Source organism: Sylvia atricapilla, chromosome 9 (assembly GCF_009819655.1).
Source record: "Sylvia atricapilla isolate bSylAtr1 chromosome 9, bSylAtr1.pri, whole genome shotgun sequence".
Taxonomy (NCBI): domain Eukaryota; kingdom Metazoa; phylum Chordata; class Aves; order Passeriformes; family Sylviidae; genus Sylvia; species Sylvia atricapilla.
The window spans coordinates 21,860,471-21,881,300 of record NC_089148.1 but is presented as its reverse complement, the minus strand read 5'-3'; the positions used below and the strand labels follow the sequence as shown (position 1 = coordinate 21,881,300).

Genomic DNA, 20,830 nt, shown 5'->3' with positions numbered 1-20,830 from the left:
AAAAAAAAAAAAAAAAAAAAACAAATAAAAGCCGAAGCTCCAAAACAGTTCTGACATTATCCTGAAGAAATCCATCCAGAACACTTGTGTCATATGAGCTACTCTGGCTGCTGGTTATTCATTTTCATGAATCACTAAGATTTTTCTCTGTTGTGTAGTTTGTGAAGGAAAAAACAGAAGTGTCAAAAATAACACAAAAGGAAAAAAATATCTGCATCTTCAGATATTCTCTTAATTAGAAAGGGATGACACATATATATTCAAAGGCTTCAGTTACAGCACTACATCATTATTAGCTAAGTATTGAACGTAGTACAATACAGTAATTACGAGGGCAAAGATACAGAAAAGCCTGTCCAGAGGCAGAAGAGTTTAATCAAGAGATAGAAGACAGTGTTTTGACAAAAGAATCTGTAAAGTTATGAAGCAGAGCAACTCAGATTTGCATGAAATATGTTCAGAACTACAGCATCTGTAGGATATGGAATGGATTCCTGACCTGCTACTTGTTAATTTTTTCTCATCACTGTACAGTGAGCCACAAGAAATACAAGCATTAATCTTAGGGCACCCCATGAATCAATTTCTGCAGCTAGCTCGTCTATTTATTTGTATCTTTTACTTACCAACAATATGTTGAAGATATATCTAATTAGGCCTAAATAGTCAGCCTTTACTTATAGAATATGATCTAAAAGAAAGTAGCAGGCCGTAGCTAGCACACAGGAGTCAGAGGGAGCCATTTACTTTAGTTTGTAAATGAACTTGTATCCCTGAGTCCATCCTGCTCTATGGTGTTAGAAAGGAAATACAGGAAATAAAGGAAATGGGTTTGGGGTTCAGATTACTAGGTTTTGGGGAAAGAAAATGTGCTTAAGAGCTTAGAATGTTTCCAAATATCTTTGCTGTAATCAGTGGGGTTTACCAGCAAGTCCTGATCCACAAAGTATGGCTTCTCTGCAGTTCCATCATTTGTTTCCATATCAATAGCAAAGCATAGGAGCATGGCATCTGCTGTCACTTCAAACACAGACAGAAAGTTGTGGGACATCAGGTAGGCAAAAAACCCAACCAGCAACAGAGGAACTACCCAAGCTTGCAACTCCCGGTGGTAGTTAAATGCCATCAGTCCTCCAAAAACAGTGAAGCATACAACAAACACCTGTAAAGGGCAGTGAGAGAGAAGTGCAGCCTTATTAATCATGTAGAAATGTTTCTCATAAAAAAAAGCAATCCCCCCAAACCCTGAGGCAAATGCACTACAGACAGTATTTTAAGAGCACATCTGATCTGGGAGATAGCTAAACAGTTTCCAGCATCACACAATTGTGACACTTTGTGTTCAATTCCATGTAAGTGCCATAGGGCAGAGGAAAGCTTTTGCCATGTATCTACTAAAGACTTGATGCAATTGGAACTGCCAGAGTGGTTCCAAGGACACTGCTATCATACAACTAAATAACTCTGCAAAGTTAAATTCTTCAAATATTCTTCTCTCCCAAGCTTAATTTATAGCATTGACAACACTGAATTTAACAAAATTTGTTTACTTTAGGTATATGAAAATATAATGAAACCTGATTTTTCACTTCATTTTTACTGAACAATTATTTTTATTTACTCTTACCTTTCCTAAAAATAGGAGAAAATCTCCAAAACAGCTAATGGATGCAAGTTTAGCAGAATTCCTTGCCAAAATACAGACAGAATCCTTTGCTGATGTACAAAAATTTGTCCCATTTATGACTGTAGTTGTGTATGCATGCTGAAATGATATAAGATAATAACGCAGTGAGAGAGGAAAGACTCATAATCTGGATTTTAATTGAGCAAAACACAAAGCCTTAAACTCTATTTGGAATTACTGACTTTATGAATATAAAGAGTTATTTTTGCATAATATGGCAATTTAATTCCTATAATAGCCATGCTTCTAAATTCAAAGAGTTTTTCTATGTAACTTCCACCATTAGCAAATGTTACAATAGTGACCAAACAAATTCCTGAAGCCACATTTATCCAGTTTATTTTAAAACACCAAAGTTCTCTATCCCAAAATTTGTGAATGACACAATTACCAGAAAATACCTGGAGTCACACTATCCAAACTTACTGGCTATCTATCTCAAACACTGCTGGCAAACTATGTAAGTGGAAAAATGTAGTTATGTATTTACTGGGTCATTAAAGGCTGATGATTAAAAAGCTTTTATACATGGCTCTTTCAAACAATTCAGTGAAAATCAAGCTTATGGTCACAGCCATTAAACAAACCTTTTCATGAAGGATCCGGGACTAGAGCAGTGACTGTAAGGTCATATGCCCCACCCCACTCTGACCAACAGATAGTTGGGGCACTCCCAGTTTTTCAATGTATTGAGAATTTTACATTATATTGCTTTGTGGAAACTTGCCTGGACAGGTGGGGAGGATGGAATATTCACCTTCATGGATTTGATTATTTTTGCACTCATGCATAAATTGACATATATATCCCATTTATGGAACTCCTCAACAAGGTTTTGAAACCACGTCCAAAATATGAACCAAGAAAAGCAGCACTTACAATACATGAAACATATTCTAGGCTTTACCAGCAATTCTTATGAGTAGTTTCCTTTTACTCAAACTATTAGAAGGCAGATTATGCCACAAAAACTTTAGTCACATTGAATATGGTCAGTAAGAACCACAGTGTGCAAGGGATTACTGTTCTGAAGGAATTTACAAACCCAAACACGTACGTGGTGCTTACATTGCTTTCTGCTCCACCTGGAAGTGAAGAAAAACCAGCCTATAAGGAGTTTGCTGAAAGTGAATTATACTGGCCTACTGAAAAACCTTCCTGTTCAAAGATCTGGGGTTTTTTTAACTTAAAATTCAAAATATAAAATCATTTCAGACATCTGAAGCAAAAAAAAATTATTTCTGTAGAGTTCAGTTTTACCTTTGAGCAATTTCTGTAGCTCAGCAAAGCTATGACATTGTACAATAAGAAAGAAAGAAAGAAAGAAAGAAAGAAAGAAAGAAAGAAAGAAAGAAAGAAAGAAAGAAAGAAAGAAAGAAAGAAAGAAAGAAAGAAAGAAAGAAAGAAAGAAAGAAAGAAAGAAAGAAAGAAAGAAAGAAAGAAAGAAAGAAAGAAAGAAAGAAAGAAAGAAAGAAAGAAAGAAAGATTATTTTCCACCTCTTTATTGTGGATATTTTTTGTATAAAAATAGTTATTTTTCCTTTGATATTAAAGAAAAGAACAGTGGCATTCTGTAAATACTGTACTTACATATTAGCAAATACATCCATAGATGGAAAAAGTATAAATAAAGATCATGGATTTATTGTCTACTCTACAAAAACATCAGAGACCCCAATGAACTCTACAGAAACTCAGGGAGTATCTGCACAAAAATATCTTTAAACAAGCAAGTTCTTGACTTCATTCCTAAACAGGAAAAAATGCTTTCTGTGCTAACTTCCATTTATCCTGATGCTGTTGCCTTTCTGGCAGGATGCTGCCCCACCAGAACATCCCAGGATGTGGTGGCAGGAGAGCTGCCAGTGCCAGCCCTGCTGGCCCAGGACACAGGCAGAGGGGAGATGGCCTCACGTCACACTCCCTCTGTCTTCTATCCATAGCTGTCACTGCCTATTTCAGACATGGACAGATTGCTCTTTATAACAAGCTGTGAGTTCAGTCTGATTCGCCATTCCCATTAAACAGACAGAACTGAGATACAAAGTAGAAAAGTGTTTTCTAAGTTTGTTTTTGCCCTTTAAGAACTAAATTCACAGAGCAGATCCTGATCTGGTGAGGTCAGTTTAAACTTTGCCAATAAATCAATCAGAGATTCTGTATTCATTATAAATTGCAAAAAATGTTCTAAAAATTAAAAAGAATGTTGAAAAAGCATGTGATCTTGTACAAACATTGTTTCCAAACTTAAAATAAATACCCATTTATTTGCACTCTTGAAGTAGCCACTTTGGTATTCAAAGAATGTACAATGAAAAGAACTTCTGATATTTATTAACTAGAAAGGTTATCTTGGAAAGACTGAAAATGACACTGGAGACAGAAGGCTACCTGAACAGGCATTTGCTGTGTTACAAACCAGCTGATAAAAAATGGCATTTATAGAGGTTACAACTTAAACAAATCATGTAAGTATTACCTAATGATAATACTCAAGAAAGAAAGGCAGCCAGGTAATAATCTAACATTCCAGAATGAATGAGAGACAGAAATTAATGAACTGCTGAAGGCTACAAAACTAGTCAGACAAATGTGAAGCAAGAATATTGCCAGCACAATTGGAAGACTTAGCCAAGTGATCTCTACCTTTTAGCAATAATGCATTTCTGAGAAAAAAAAAATATTTGAAGGGTTTCTTGCTCAGCCTAGAATCTGTTCCCATACATTTGCCTCACAATTCTCAAATTTCTCATACAAACCCCATGCCCTGATCCCATCCAGCCACATAGAAATCTACATGTTCTCACTAACAAAATATATGAAACATTTAAGCTAACATACATTTCCATGAAACTCAGCATTGCATAGAAATGAGCTCAAGTGACTTTTCATTCTTACTAATGAAGGAACACCTAGCACACACAAATTATTACCTATATTTGCAAATAATTTTGGACTTTGGACTAAAAACCTTAGATATCCCATTAAGTTTAAGATTGCAGGAGATGTGGAATAATCCAAAGCCTTTCAAATTAAAGATGGTTGTGAAGGCTAAGATGGTAGACCATAGTCAGTTAAGAACCTGCTAACATTTAGAAACAGGTTATTAAATATGTGTTTCTACAGAATATATTTTTCCATGACAAAAGCTTGAAAATGTTTGAAAGAAGGGCATCAGGAATGATCCAACAGGTATGGAATGTCTTCTTTCTGGGAACATGAGGGTCTTCTGTCTGCAAAAGACATGACTGAAGGAGGATGCAGCAAGAGGGCTACCGACCCAGAGAAATGCAAGAGGCTGTGTAGGGTTAGAACAGTGATGGCTCATGGTTCCTTGCAGAACAAAGACCAGGCAGGGGCAGGACAGTACGAAATTTGAAAACAGATGGTATTTCTTCTTGCCATAAATCTGTAAACTGTGAACTGCTGGGCAAAGGATGCTTTAACTGCTAAAAGTTCACATGAGATCAATGGAGATGGGGAATTTCAGGAAAAAGGAATCTGCTAAGAGTTATTAAACACACAGAAAACACACAGCTCAAGAAGTCCCTAGGTTGGAAATAGATTCAGAAACAGCACAGAGACGAGGAAATATCCTTTTGTTCTACCTTAGCATTTACTCACAGTCACTGCTGAAGATAGGTTACTGAGCTAGAAAGAGATTCAGTCTGATCCTTATAAACAGATTATAGCTATTATATTTTAATCTTTGCCTAAAGAATTGATCTTTTACAGTGGTAGTTTCTCCTCTGGTGACAAGCAAGTAATGATGGCATTGATGGCATAGGGTTGGTCAGAAAAGCATGGGTGACAGTGGGCTGGGATCAGCATTTATCCTTGCACCAGCAAGTTGATGTTGTATCGCCACTTCTCTGAAGAACACAAGCCTCTTCTGGCTTGGGGCCTGGGAAATAAGACACTGACTTCTCAGTGTCAGGATGAATAAATAGGGAATGTGAATGTTTACATATTTTCAAATACCACAGTATGCAAAAAAACCCTATTTAAAGAATATATCCTTCAGTGCCTCACAACACAGAATGTCAAAGGTCTTGGAAAAAGTGACCTGGTAGTTTCATGAGAAAGGCGCTGTGGCTCAGATCCAGGCTGTAAATTCCCCAATTGTTGAGAATAATTGCTACTTTGTGTAACAGCTGAATTTAGTCCTCCATTCTAGAGCTTGCTTTCATAAAATGAGCTTGGGGAAGAGAAAATTGCCATAGCAACAGAATCTTCTTAAAAAGGAAGAAGGAGACATGCTGGTCTCTTATCCCAGTTGAGCTTTTTCTGCTCTGCTGGTATTTTCTGCCCAATCTGATCTTATTGCTGCCAGCTCTCTTGGAGGCTGCCCTGGTCAGCTACCCCCAGTGCAGTGCAGTGCAGCTCAGGCTGGACCTTAAAGTGTCTTATCCTGCAAGTGTCACTGATGCCAGTAAAAGCCTCTCAGAAAACAAAATCCAGTGGTAGCAAGAGGCAGTGTTGTGCAGCAGTTAGTGGCCTGGTGAGAGAGTTGTGTCATGACTCAGGTGGTGGGAAATGAGACAAGGTGGGTCTTGTGAGACCCCACTGAAGAGATGAGGACATACAAGACTGGAAGGGACTTTCAGCCACCCCAGCGCCTATTTCAGATTAGCATATTTTACAAATCTTCTCTTAAGTGGAAAACCCACTCTTTAAATCACTTAGGACTTTCCCTCTCCCAGACCTTACATTTGGAGCTGTTCCAGCAGTTGTCCCACTGGTCCCTAAGAACCTTCTTCCAACTTCCAGACAGCATTTATGTGTGAACAGTTTACATCTGCTCATTTTTCTGCTGATCTTGTCTGGCTTTTACCCCTCCCTGCTGTCTCATAGATGGTTAACGGGTTTGCTCTTACCCTTCATTTGTCACAGGATATTCCAGTTCCCCCAGTGAGATAAGCACGAGGACATAACCAGCAGTTTGTACAATGGCATTTATCCCCCTCTTTCCAGTGCAAGTGTTTCATCTCAATGCTTCCAGGACTGACTCTGTGCTTCCTGCAGCCCTGTTTAAAAAAGAATATTCTTCTCCTCCACTTCTAATCAATAAGCACACAGCTAATACTAAAATGGTCATTTTTTGTTCCTAGGCTAATTACTATCTGTAAGAAACCTTCAACAACCTCCTGAATTTTCCCAAGCAGTACAAAACCCACAACTTTCATTTATTTCCATTCCACCTTGTATTTTCAGTCTAGACTTACTGGAGAAAAATATTCAAGTATCCTTGCTCCCTACTCTCTGTGTCATCCACTCCCTCCACGGCTGTCATCCAATGGGTAGGACCAACACAACTTTCTCCTTGGAGGATAGCTGGGTGTCCTTTCCTGCTGCATCACAGTATTACATGTGAGCTCCTTTTCCATGACAGGGATGGGTCAAATGGGTCCTGCTTTATGTGCCCATTGCATCATGATTACATCATTACTGGGGTTGCTTTCAGTGTTTCTGCACTTCATGAGAAAATGTTCTTGTTTGGGATCTCTGAAATAAATCAAACTGAAGATTTCCAGAGAGTTGTTCATAAATTTCTCTGCTTAAAAGCACAGAATTACTAGTCACTTACTTAACTGCCTTTTATTTTTTCTTCTTCACTCCTTTTTTCTCCTTTTGTTTCTTCTTGATGGAATAGGGAAGAAGAGAAAAGCATCAAATTAAGAATTAGTCAGCTTTGTTCAAGTCTATTCCCTACATGGTTCATCCTACAGAACAAGTAAAGACCTAAGGAATTTTATTTCCTATTATCACATACTTAAAGTCTGTAGAAAAACCCCCATATTTAAAATATTATTTCACTGCAGAAGAACATTTTATCCTTATATTTTTGAGAGGATTGAAAAATTAGCTCTTTATCTAGAAGCAATTTTGCCAGTAACATTAAAATGCAGTATTGTTTTTGGGAGGAAAAAGAAGTACTTGATGGGGTGAGGCACAATGCGTTTGGCATGCAGAGAACTGTGCTTTACAATAGCATGCATTAATTTTGGTTTTATCTAGGTGAATTCTCCACAAGGCATTTAACTGAAACCTCCTGACAGGCTTCCATCCAAAGTCTGAGACAATCAACTGCCATGGATATACAGCCATGATACAGACCTGCTTTTGGTTTATTACACTAGACAACTACCGGCTTTCAGTCTCAGGAAAGAGTCTCTGTCCGAGGAAACCGGGCTCACACACTGCTGAATTCACTGACAGCACACAAGGCTACACCGCAGCAACGATGCTGATAAGCACAGAAACCACACCCTGCTCAACAACCCGTTTAGAAAGCCAGGCACTGCATTTTGGAGGAGTCACTTTGCCAGCTGGCTGCAGATAAACCCAAAGCAGACAGAAAAGCAAAACTATCTAGTTGTACTGTTTTTTAAAAAATCACTGCAACAAGGCTGTAAAGGGAGAACTTGTGAGCACTTTGATGTTTCTTAAGTCAAGACTACCATTACAACTTAAGAAAGCAGGAGAGACACAGACCTTGTAATTTCCAAGCCACATTAAAACCCAGCATGTTCTTTTTACAGAAGAAAATTTTCGGTTTCCTAGATTTTACTTGAGATTGTTGGATATGTTTATCTGGAACATACTGAAGTCATCAGAGCCAGATGAAAAATCTGTGGTAATTCTGACAAATGTTGGCAAACAGAACTGTCAAGTAAGGATAGTGACTTTATATTCACAAAGCACTTTTCAGCCACAGAACCCAGAGTGCTTTACAATTGTTGCTAATGGATTATGCACACACATGAATCACTTTGCCCATGACTGAAGTGGAACAGCTTAAGGAGTGAACTGTTTAACAGCACATAGCAACACTACACCACAGTTTAGCACAGGATCCAGTTGCAAATACAAGAGAAATTTAGGAAGGCTGAATGTAATTGTCCATTTTGCAATCTGCACAGGACACTGGGCTTACATTACCCCTCCTCCAACAACCACCTCTCCAAATATGACAACTGCCAGCATCTAGCACAGCACTCTGTCATGACGGGAACTTGACAGGGTAACCCTTTGGTGTGTTCCAGTTCACTTCCAGGAGAACTCAACTGAGCCTGCAGAGAACGAGTCACTTCAGGGATGCATGCAACTATTAAAGTCAGCATTAAATCCCACATGCAGGACAGTACTACAGTCCAAAAAGTAGTCTTAGGTAAGTATACTCTTATGCAGAGCACTTGGTTGATTCTGCATGGGAAGAAAGAAGCTTGCATTCTATCACCAGGGTTACTTGTCCAGCACCTGTTTCTCATCTGCAAGTTCTCAGAGGGAAAACAAAGTTTTTAAAGTTTTTAAACTTTGTTTAATCCTGATTAACTTGTGAATGAAGAAACAGAAAGAATTTAAATTACCTAAGCAGTTTAACAACAGGTTGAAGAAAATAGTGCAGAAGTTATTGGATTTTTTTTTTTTTTAGAGCTTCAGGTAATTATATGCTTTTCATTATAGTGAAAGTAATACTATAATAAAAAGCAAAAGAATAGTAAAAAGTAAGGAATGCTGATGTACACAATGATCTTTGGACCAACTTTTACAACAGCTGTTCCACATTTTGGGTTACAAAAAAATCAAAATCTGAACTTAAAGAATATTTCTTTAAGAAAATGTTAGAAACACAGGTACAATTTTTAACCCCTCCCTCCCAAGTCCTACCCTCAGGTCCATGTTCAACATCCGTGGGAAATTTCTAGGTTGTTCCCAGCAGCTTCCACCAATCTCAGTAGGAGCTCTTAAGAGTTCACTACTTCTGTTAATCAAGAAGTATGTCACAGCTGCTTAAAACTGCAGACTTTTTTCCTTCTTTTTTTCTTTATTCTTTTACATTTGGTCACAGATTTTACAGAATCAAAGACCAAGACTTTCAATCATAGTAAAAAAAAATTAAGAAATATCCTTGAACAGATTAGTTATAGGGGGAAAAAAAAGGAAATAAATAATTAGACCCATGAATTACTCTACGAGATGCAATAACCCAAGACCAATGTTTAAATTTCACACAGAAAAAAGTTAAATTAAAATCTTGCACCCTGTTCTTGTTTTTTTTCTTCTCTAACTGTTGCACAAATTTCCCTGAATTTGGAACATGTGGACTACCATCACCTTTGCTAAAAAGATATCCAAAAAAAAAAAGAAAAGCAAACAGTGTATTATGATCGTTAGATTTAAAACCACAGCTCATATAAAACCAGAAATTTGCCAACAATAGATTAGCAAACAGGAGATCTTTTAAGGGAAAAAGAGCTACAATACAGCCTTCTGAAACAAAAGAACATTACAGTAATTAATTCTTTTAACAAACACATAGCAGACAACAGCTGGAGAAAGTAAACACTAGGATGCTGGATCTCTCTTTGAAAGGCAGGAAGCCAAGCCAAGGGGAAAGGGAGACTACAAATGGAAAGCCTGAAGGCAAAATGAACTCTGATATTCTTCACCAAGTCACTGACTATAAGACCCATCTAGAAAATGTAAGCCTGAAAAATTCAGAGATTTCACTGTGTAAGTATTTAATCTTTATGAAAGCTTTCTTTTCATAACTGTCCAAGATTACACCTAATTTATGCACCTATGTAAGAGTTGAAGTCAGACCCTTTATCAGAATTGTCTTGTTTACTTCACTACTACTCTCAGCAATGAGAACAAAGAACTCAGCAGTCAGAGGGTGGAATCAACATGAACATATGATTCCCCTTCACGTCAAAAATATCAGAGTCCCCAGAGATAAAAACAAGGCAATGACAAAGACAAAAACTAACTATTTACAATTATATATGTAAATCTGGAACACATTTGCAGAAAATAATTGTGAAAGTAAAAAGAGATGTCAAGTATCTGTAAAACTGCTGCATGTCAGAAATCATCCATTTCCAATCACAACATCTTTTAAACAATCATTGTGGCTTGTATTTCCAGATCTACCGATACTGGCAAACACTAGGAATTTAAGTTTCTTTATTCAGGACTTTCAGATAGAAAACACTGTAACTAGTTTAATGTCACATCTCCAGGTATGCTTCCTAATTCTTCATTGCTCCTCATATCTGGATTCTCTGTGTTTCAAAGTCTGTCTGGCACAACTCAACAAAATGTTAAGTCTTCTTACCTACAGAAATAGCAAGTGGCCTTCTGAAAGGGTTGACTATCTCAAGCTGTATTGACAAGTTTTCTAAAATCTAGCACCTTGCATATTTGTCAAATCCCTGTTTCTTTGCACCAAGTTTCATCTACCCTTGAAGTTTTTTTGTTTGTTTAATTTAGGTGGCCAGCAGGAAACTGGCCTGCATGCACTGGCTGTGGCTTTTTAGCCATGCTAAGGGTCACCAACCATGTGAGCCAGACTGGGCTGAGGAACAGAGATGACAGAACATACCTGGTTAAAGCAACTTAGGCAACTTTTCTGGAAGCAAACCCAGCAGAAACAGCAGTTGCACAGGCGCTTTGAGTTCTTCTGCAATAAATGAAATGATTGGTTACTGGACACATCATTAGCTTCAAACAAAATCACTGTTCTAAAAAAACCTTGCTTTACAGGTGACTGACTCTTCTAATAAAATTTTCACTTAGGCAGTAGATATTTCCATTAGGATTTTAGGAATTGTTTTTAATTCAGACCCTTCAATATTAATGACTGAAGAGCTGTGCACTTTTTTTCTTCCTGTGAATAGAAGGTTCTTCTCTGGGAAAAGAAAACAAGTGCTGCAAGCAGCTTTGCGAGCTAACAGCTACCTGGGGAGAAAAACAGGCAGGCAAGTCAGTAATCCTTAAAGCACTTCACAGTGATCAGGGAGTAAAGAGACAGATTTTTAACCTGATTATCAAAAACCTTTCACAGTTCTGAAATGACCAGTACCCTAATGAAAAATAAAAGAATGGGTAGAATGGCTTATATGAACATACATGTGTTTTGACTCAGAGAATTACATTCATTTTTCAGGTCAGGAAGAAAAATCTTGTATTAGAACAGGCAATTCATACACCATTGACCTGTATTAATTTCATAGCAAAAACTGAGCAGTAAAGCTTAAGGTTTTTTCCATGCTCTCACATCAAATAATGAGCTCAGAACAGCTCATCACAGAGATAATGCAAGACAAGAACAAGACATTCTGGTATCCACGGTAGCCTTCCAAATTTAAGTGGCTGTTTTTCTCAACAAAAGGAAATTCGGTTCAGGGATACTTAGTCTTTTTAATCTTATTTTTCCAGAGGTCAGAATGTTTTTCTCTTATTTTGGAAAGCAGAGATCTTCCAGTCACTATAGAAAACTCAGGTCCAAACAACTATTACTATTTAAGCAGAAACCACAAACCTCCCAACTTTTTACAAAAAGGTTCATGAAAATATTCCAGGAATAACGCCTTCAAAACAGTGACTGTACATGCAAACTCCTGGCAGAGAATACTTCACTCTTGCTATGTATTGCTGGAGAGATGACTTTACTAAAGCTATGTTATCTCAGTAAGGACTGTTTGTTAAATGCCTAAAGCAAGGGACTTCACCTACAATCTCCTCTCTGACTCTGCTTGAAGACTGCTGTGTAGAAAATGTCTGTAGATTTGCATGCAAGCTTGTAGGCCCCTGACTTTTTCTTCTATGCTGTTCAGAGAGAACAGCAACATTTTTTCCAAGGGTGGGGAAGTCAGGGTGAGCTCTACAAGAATGCAGTGTCACTTCTCCATCCTTTAGTGCCACTACTCTGGCCCTCAGTGAAAGGGGCCATAGCTTGTCCTTTCTGCCATGCGAAGGAGCAAGGCTACTCTTGGGGACAACCTTCCAAGGCCTGAGGACATGAGCTGGCCACAGCACTTTCTAGTCTCTTTAGCAGCAGTTACAGCTGTGGGTCACATCACTGAATGCTTGTGAACTGGACCAAAGGGAGCCCGCAGCACAGTGCTGAAGACACAAATAATCTTTCTTTGCTAAATAAATCTACAGTACAGATTACAAAACCATGTAACAAGCAAGCCCACTTATCCAGCTTTCTCTAAAGGCAGAAAATATTCTAAGTGATGCCACCTACTGTCTTTATATAATGTTCTTAGTTAACACAACTTGCCGAGTTTTATAACCAAAACTTTCATATGAGAGCAACATAAATCCAGACTACACTTTTCAAGTGTTTTATTACAAGGGGTTTTTATTTAAGCATTCATAACCTATACCCAACACATGCCTCATGGGTATGATCAATGTAAATACAAAAGTACATAAGTACACATAACATGTTTCAAGGCCAGTGTAAACTCCAGAGAATAAGATCTGTGTTTAAATCCTCTCCTAAAATCAGAGCTGTGCATTCCTAACAGCCCTCCCTCCTTGCAAAAGTGCCAGAATTACCTACAGTGGTGTGCTTCCAGCAGAAGATAACAGATGTGGAGATGCATGAAAGGTAAAAAGAAAGCAAAAAACATTCAAAAACCAGCCCAGATCTATGGTTTATGTACCTTAAAAGATGTGTCTTGGATATTACACAACTCCCAGGAACAGTTCTTATTCCATATATTCTTTCTATACAAGCATATTACAAGGCAGATGAAGTATTTTCTATAACAGATCTTAAACCTAACAATAGTATCCTTACTCTTGATTCTTAAATACTTGTGATGTAAAAATTTTTAATAAAGCAGTCTGCCATTTTTTTTCTTTATTCTTTACAAAAACCTTTATATAAAAGCACTAAATAAAGGTGAGTTCAATATTGGTATTTTCTGCTTTTAAAAATATCGGACTTGAGAATAAAAAAGAAGCACTGATATCTGAGCTGGGAGAAAAAAAGCTTTCCTAATGAAGAAAACATGATAAAAGATAAAATCCATCTATTAATAATAGATAGCAATAGCAATAGCACCTATTTTTCAGCAAGAAATACATTCTCAACTTCTTTGCCCTATGATCTGAAACAACTATTTTTATAGTGGTACAGAAGTATCTACCTACCTTTTGGTTTAGGGTATTGTAAAGGTACAAGAGAACAATCCTTGGTATTCTCAGTATTGTGATTAGAAATGAGCCTTTTACAGCCGTTCCTAGATGGTAGCAGAAAAGAACTGATATTGAAGACAGGACTGGGTGAGATGGTGGGTTATTTTTATTTCTAGAAAGAAAAACAAAGGATTAAAAAAATGCTTTAGCACCTTATTGAAGAAGATAAGCATTGTGTCTTTTCAGTATCTGGGAATTTTAAGAATTAAGCCGTTGTCTCCTTTCCTAATTGAACTACTCCAGTTTTTCTACTGACTATCTGAATGTACACCTTAGCCCAAAGAAAAGCAGACAAATTTATAACTTCTGGGTTAGTTTAATTCTTAAGCAATTACTGTTTTCTGGAATGGAAAAATACCTAGGAAAAAACTACAATGGAAAATATGAGAAGTAAGCAAACAATATCTAAGAATACTCCTTGAACACCTCTCTCCAGTTTCTGCCACCTCTATTATTCTCTGCAATCTTTTATTTGACTCTTGGTTCTGCAAGATTTGAGTTTGAAGGAATGAATCCACTATCTCTTCTTTAGTGGTAAAATTAAATAGAAATATTAAATAGAAAAATTAAATAGAAAATAAAATTGCAAGTTCTCACATTTAAAATTGAGAGCTACTATCTACTTTTATAATTGCAATTTGGCCAGATTTAGTTTTAAATTTGGTTAAAATGATTTATGCTTTTTCATTTTTCTTTTTTTTTCCCCACAGAACAGGTTTTCTTTTAAAATGGAATACAGCAAAAAAAGAATATTGTACTATATGTTAGGACTATAATCTGAACTAAAAAACTTGTAGTTCTAGTGCACACTAACCTGTATTGTTTTAGAAAAATAACGTCTCTGTCAAATCAGAAAGCAAAGACCAAAATATGGCCTAAATACAAGTTTTATTATTTTCCTTCCTTTATAAAGGTCAGTTCAATGTCAGTCATTTACAGACAGTAATATGACACAGATCTCAAGAATTTATACAAACCTCAGGAAATCAACCTAAAGAGACTCCTTCACTTCTTGTCAAATGCTGTAAAAAATCAACTAGATAAACACCCCAAGTACCTTTAAAAATATTTCATAGGATAAAAAAACCCATACTGATCAATAGTCATAACTAGACTTTCTATAAAGTAACTCTTAAGCAACTGGCCCAACCCTGAAATATTTACTTAGGCAACAGAACCAGCAGCAGTTTGACTAAGTAGCTACATAAAGATCAGACCTAGTGTCACAAATAAGAAGCCTTGTCTTCAGAACTGATTTATTCAAAACCTTTGTTATTTTGAAAAATCAGTAGTTTGCACAAGAAATTAAAAAATAAAAGGGCATCAGTAAGAGAGTGACTGGTTTGGGCTAAGAAGCTCTAAAAATATTTTATTAAATCCTCATTTCAGCAAGTATTTAAATCATATACACTACATTCAAGAGAGGGATTACAGTTCTGCAAGAATCCTGAAGGTAACACTGCAGTTCATTCAAAACACAAAAAAACTTTGCAGTGGAGAAGTTGTATTTAAATATGTGAACATACCACATTATTTGAAATAGGAAATTCCAGCAAAGCAGTTGCTACATTTATTATTTTTGTCTTAAAACCAGGGGAACAGCTTGGAGGTAGTGGAATTTTATACTGAAGAAGGAAGTTCGGGGTTTTTTTAGAGTCATCAGGTTTCTGTGTTGGAAACACATGCATTTTAGTGTGGATGAATTACTCTATTCATATTGAGCCATTGTTTTTTTCTCTCCAAAACACTTCCTTACATATGACATTGTCAGTTTGATCTCAGAATATAAATTATTAAGTTTCTGCAAGTTAAAAGTTAACTAGTGATAAGAAACACAGAAAGGAGAAAGTTTATTCCTGTGTTAATAATGTGCTTGTCACTGAAGAGAAAAATGAAGAAGGATTTTGATATTTATAACATGACTAAATAATGAGTGGGAATGTCAAAATTTAAACCTTAGTTTGGATAAATTTTTACATATTTGGATGCTTTTCCACACATCCTTTTCCTAGCAAAGGAATTAGCACAAGAACAGGGTCTACCAAGGATTTTGCTTTGCCTCCAAACAGACTAGAAAAAGAACAGATTTTCCTTGTAATTCTGGTTCAGAGTCGGAAACAGGAAAGAGGCTAAACACAGCAACAGGTGATGGTTATGAGTATAAACAAGCTCAGGATTGGCTCATTCATCCACCTACTCCCATTGCTCCCAAGGCTGATATTTCACCCACCTTTGTGCATTATATGGCTGCAATCCTGAAATGACTTCAGCACAAGCATGCAATCATGATGCAGTGGATTCTGTGCATGTGAACTCCACTGCATGTGCACAAGGTATCTGGGAAATCTGGGAATCTGCCTGATTGATTACAAGAGTGAATAGAGCCACAGCTGGCTTTTCCTCATTAGCATTTCTGGTTTATGTTATCATGAGATTGTTTGATTTACATACAGTACTACTATTCCAAACTCCTGTGGACTTGTATTCAATACCACATTATCTTTTAATAATTTTATTTCTTCACTACTGCCTTCATTTACTTTTGAGCTCTGTAACACTCAGTATCTTCTTTTAATACTAAGTAATCAAATGATCACACATGCATCTTGGCTTTCATTTTAAAAACATTTTTGTAAGAAGAAAAAATGTCTTGACACACTCAGCAGACACACATTTGAATGGGAGAAAAGGGTACTTCTCCATTTCTTTAAAATCCTCTTCTCTTAAGAGCTATGCTTACAGTTTTCTTCACTCATGCCTCACCAAGTTCAAAGACCGTCTAAAAATAACTTTAGTATAAAATAATTCAGAAATGTTAAGAAATTATTCTTCTATTCCTCAAGTAAATATGAATCTCAATTTTTAAACAAACACAGTAAATTACAAGATTTGTAATAAAACAGACTAATAGGAACCACATGGACTGTACTTCCAACTGCCCTTTCACCTTATCTCAAAGCCACATGGGACAGGTCTGACTACACTCAGGCTGGTGGCTCTTTTAGGTCAAGTACATAAGTAGGGCAAAGAATGTCCATAAATATTGCAGATATATTTGAAGAGGAAGCCTTTGAAAGTTTGTTCTAGTTCATCTCTCAGTGACTTTGGTGCTCATCCATAAACCTTCATTTTTTACTTACTGGGAGAGAGATGTATTTCACTTCTCTTGGAAATTGTGGTACTGAACACCTTAGTCAGGTAGATAACCCAAATCCTTACTTTCAAATCTGTGCAATGATATATGTGCACTGGAGCTACTAAAGAAGCTCAGACAGGGACAGGACAGTGATGCCTGTGACATGGGTTGATGACCAAATCACCTTCCTTTACTCCCAGAGAGAAGGAAAGGCTCATCTCCCTGCAAAGGTAAATAAATATATAACACTGAAGCACACCAAGGTGAGAATAAACCCTCATGTAAAACAGCAATTGTAACTAAGAAGGTTTTCTAAAAGACTGAGCCCTTTTCACCAGCAGTAAAATGTAATCATTAGTAAAAAATTCTAAATATTTTTATTAAATTAATGAAATCTTTTGTGTATTCATGTTTCATCTAAAATAAAACAAGGCAAAATCCATTTTCAGTTGTGCGATTACAGTCCAAATATATGTAACCTGTAAATCCAGGCAAAATGACCCCCTGCCCACCCCATTTGCAATTCAGCTGTGGCTGTTGGTCTTGCAGAGCATTGCTGAGTGTTCTGTGGAAGGAGATTTCCACATGGGAAGGCCGTGCCATTTCCTTGAAGCACTTACAGGACAAGAAGAAAGCCTGTGTGTAAGATCCCATAAACAAACTCTTGTGACATGCCTTTATGATGCTGCCCCAGGGAATACATAAAAAACACACAGCAGACAAGCTCAGAGTTGCTGGAACAGCTCGAGATAACCCTTGCCCTTGCTGGTGTGGCTGCTCCTCCAACCACCTCTCCCCTTCCTGCACTGCTCTGCATTTCTGTGGATCTGTGCTGACAGCCTAAAGGCCAGGCCAAGGGATCACCGCAACAGAAAAGTTGCATTTGCCCTTGCAAACACAACTCTCCCAACACAGTACAGGTCACCTGGCAAGCCAGAGGAGAGCTCAGTGGTATTGTACAAAATGATAGCAATACAATTGGGAGCAGGAACCTTCTGTACTTGGCGGCCAGTTCCTGCAGCAGTAAAAAATAGCTGGAAAGCGGAAGCCCCTAGCAGAGCAGTAAATGTCATCATAGCAGTTTCTACAGGTGCTTCCCTGCTCTGCATGAACAAGATATGGACAGTGCCTTTGCCTTGGGGATTTACATGGTATATTGCACCAAAATGCACTGCAGCACACAGCCCAGGAACTCAGCAGAACTTTACTTCTTAGGAACTCAGCAGAACTATTTTACTTTTCTGCGCTTTCTCAAGCCAATTTAAATGAACCTTTAGTGCCTCAGCATTCAGCTGCTAAAACTGAGGTGCATCAATGTGCTTACAAGAAAAGAGCACCTCACTGTCCACAGCAGCACAGCCACAGGAGTTCCAGAGCTTCAGTAACAAAATAAGGGATGACATCAGAAATGAGAGTTCTTCCCTTTTCAGGTCCTATTATAGCATGTAAAGTAGAAGGGTGCAACTATGTCACCCTTTCAAAAATATTTCAACCTTTATAAAAGCAACAATTTAGGTTTTATTTGCTCTTACCTAAGCACCATTTCAGTGGCACAACTGTTGTGCAGTTAATTCTCTCAAGGACAGGCTCCTGATACACGTGTTAAACCTTGTCCTGCCTTGGCTTTTTGCATGGGATAATAAAATATTGCTTAAACCAGGGGTGGGCACTTGCTGCTCCTAGATCCTCCAGCCTTGCCACTTTGGCTGGCATAGCACAGCTCCATTGGCTGCTGCAGGAAAACCCCACAGAGCCAGTCCCACAAGCAGAGCCTGCGCTGGTGTCTCTGCTGGGCAGGAGGGAACACACCATTTGGAGACCTTCCAGCAGCAGCTTCTTAATCCATGACTGAAACACCCAAGGATACATCCTGGACACCATTTACAGAACCCTGCTTCCTAAGTGTTGGAGAAGGCCAAGGCCATCCTTCCCAGCTGCCCGAGCCAAATGGCCCTGAGCAGTCACCACCAGTGCTCCAAGGGCCCCAGACTCTCTCTGGCCAGGCTCCCCACTTCGATCTCACATCACCTTCCTCAAGGGTTAATTTTTCAACAAATTGAGATTATTATGATATTCTCCTAATACAAAATGAAGAAATGCCTTAAGATGCCAGAGTTTTTCACAGATCAGAAAATCTCATCACTGGCCATAGGAGAACAGAGCACTGAGGATGAGAGAGCTCATAAAATACACTTGAGGAAAAATTTTACCAGGAAAATGCTCTCTTCATTGTCAAAAACCTCAACAACATATTGTGAGATTTAAATCTTCCCCTACAATGATTTCATAAACACAATTTAATTTCATTTTGCTTTCCCTCATTTCCTCCACATTTACATTCCAGGCCATATAACAATTAAGGAAGTTTGTTTGCACATGACTAAACACTTTACAGTGTTAAAGCATTTATAGTAAACTGAAAATAACTGCTCAGAATGAAAAAAGTATTAGACCAGCAGTTATGCAAACCCAAAGCAGGGATGAACACTTACAGAGAGGTCAAACTGCTCATGAATACATGAAATTACCAACGAACAATATATTGCTTCACATTTGGAGCTAATACAGTCCCCTGGAAAAGGGTGCAATGCAGCCTATGCCTTCTGAATGATAATTCCCCCAGAGCCAACAGAGCTCTAATGGCTTATATCAAGGCTCAGTTTGACCCAGCATCCCCAGCAGCAGGGCTGAGTCACTTTAATGTCATGCACATTGTAAAATCTTACTCAAAATTTTGCAACAAGCAACACTATTTCATAGTAAATTGCATTCCAGATATTGACAAAAATTGCAGTCTAATTGAGACTATTTTTTCTAGAAAAAGATTGTAAGTAAATGCTGGAAAATCCCCAAAACTATCAACGGGAAATTCTGCACTCACCTGTTGAAATAACAAGTAACCACTGCCCCCGCAATCACCATTTGCTGACAGGCAAGAATGAATTCACTAGTCCAGATAAGGCCAACGAAATGATACCATGCCATGTAGCAAATTCCAGACAGAGCTCTGTATTCTACTTGTCCTCCCGAAGTGGACTGTGCAGTACCTGAAGTTGGGATTACATCGTTGTATTATTATAACATGTTCTCTTAACTTCTCTTCAGTAAAGTTACAGAAAAAAAAAAAAAAAAAAAAAAAAAAAAAAAAAAAAAAAAGTAGATGCTGTTTAATTCTGTCCACTATAACAAAGTTAGAGAAACAACATTTTATGCTTCAATTCGGATTTCGAAAAATAAAATCTCATGAAAAGCAAAATATTGTGTTTAAAATGGGATTGAGACACAGCTACTAATAAAGGAAGAAGGAAAGCTATATATTAGTAAAGCTATCTGAGAAGACATTACTCAAGACTTGAGTAATCAAATAGTTCAGAGGTAAATGACATCTTAATCTTCATTATTCAAATTTTAAATAAATGCATAGTTATTAAATACTTTACTTTTTTTTAAGAAGCAGAAGAGAAAGAATGCAGAAAAATATGAAGGATACATAACATACTGTTGCAGCAAAGCAAAATAAATATTTTAATTGTTTTTACTAATCAGAACCATGCCCATTAGTTTTCTATTCTCTACACTTTGCAATCTTTGTGCAAAATACAGGCATATAAGTGTAGGCTCTCTGGGGTGGGGGGGAAGCAGACATCTCTATGATAGTACATGCTCCAGTGTTACTACTGTATCTAGGAACACAGAGAAATTAACTTATTCAAGCTAAAAACATTCCTTCCACTTCTGTTACTAACAAAGAATTTATTCCATATTCACAGATGGCTCTTCAAAAAGGTGGGGGCAACTCAGATTCCTCAACAATCAGACCTTCCCCTGTGCAATCCCACCTGTGGCACTTGACTCTGAAGGCTAGTCAGGGGATCATGGCATTAGCACCATTTGGTCCTGGTAAAGGTCTCAAGGTTCCTAACATGCCTTTTTGTTTTTTCTTTTTTTTTTTTTTTTTTTAATTTTACCAAGTCTTAAGTCTATTAACCTTAAAGAGAAAGATGTTC

General features: G+C 37.5%; 1 protein-coding gene across 1 annotated transcript in view; it reads right to left on the bottom strand.

Annotated features, from left to right (window-relative positions):
• Positions 1-20,830, bottom strand: part of SLC44A3 (solute carrier family 44 member 3) — a 40,474-nt gene that overhangs the window by 2,352 nt on the left and 17,292 nt on the right. Inside the window, 5 exon segments of the mRNA XM_066325240.1 lie at positions 926-1,162; positions 1,628-1,765; positions 11,076-11,153; positions 13,643-13,799; positions 19,705-19,870. Of these exon segments, the coding sequence (XP_066181337.1) occupies positions 926-1,162; positions 1,628-1,765; positions 11,076-11,153; positions 13,643-13,799; positions 19,705-19,870 (776 nt within the window).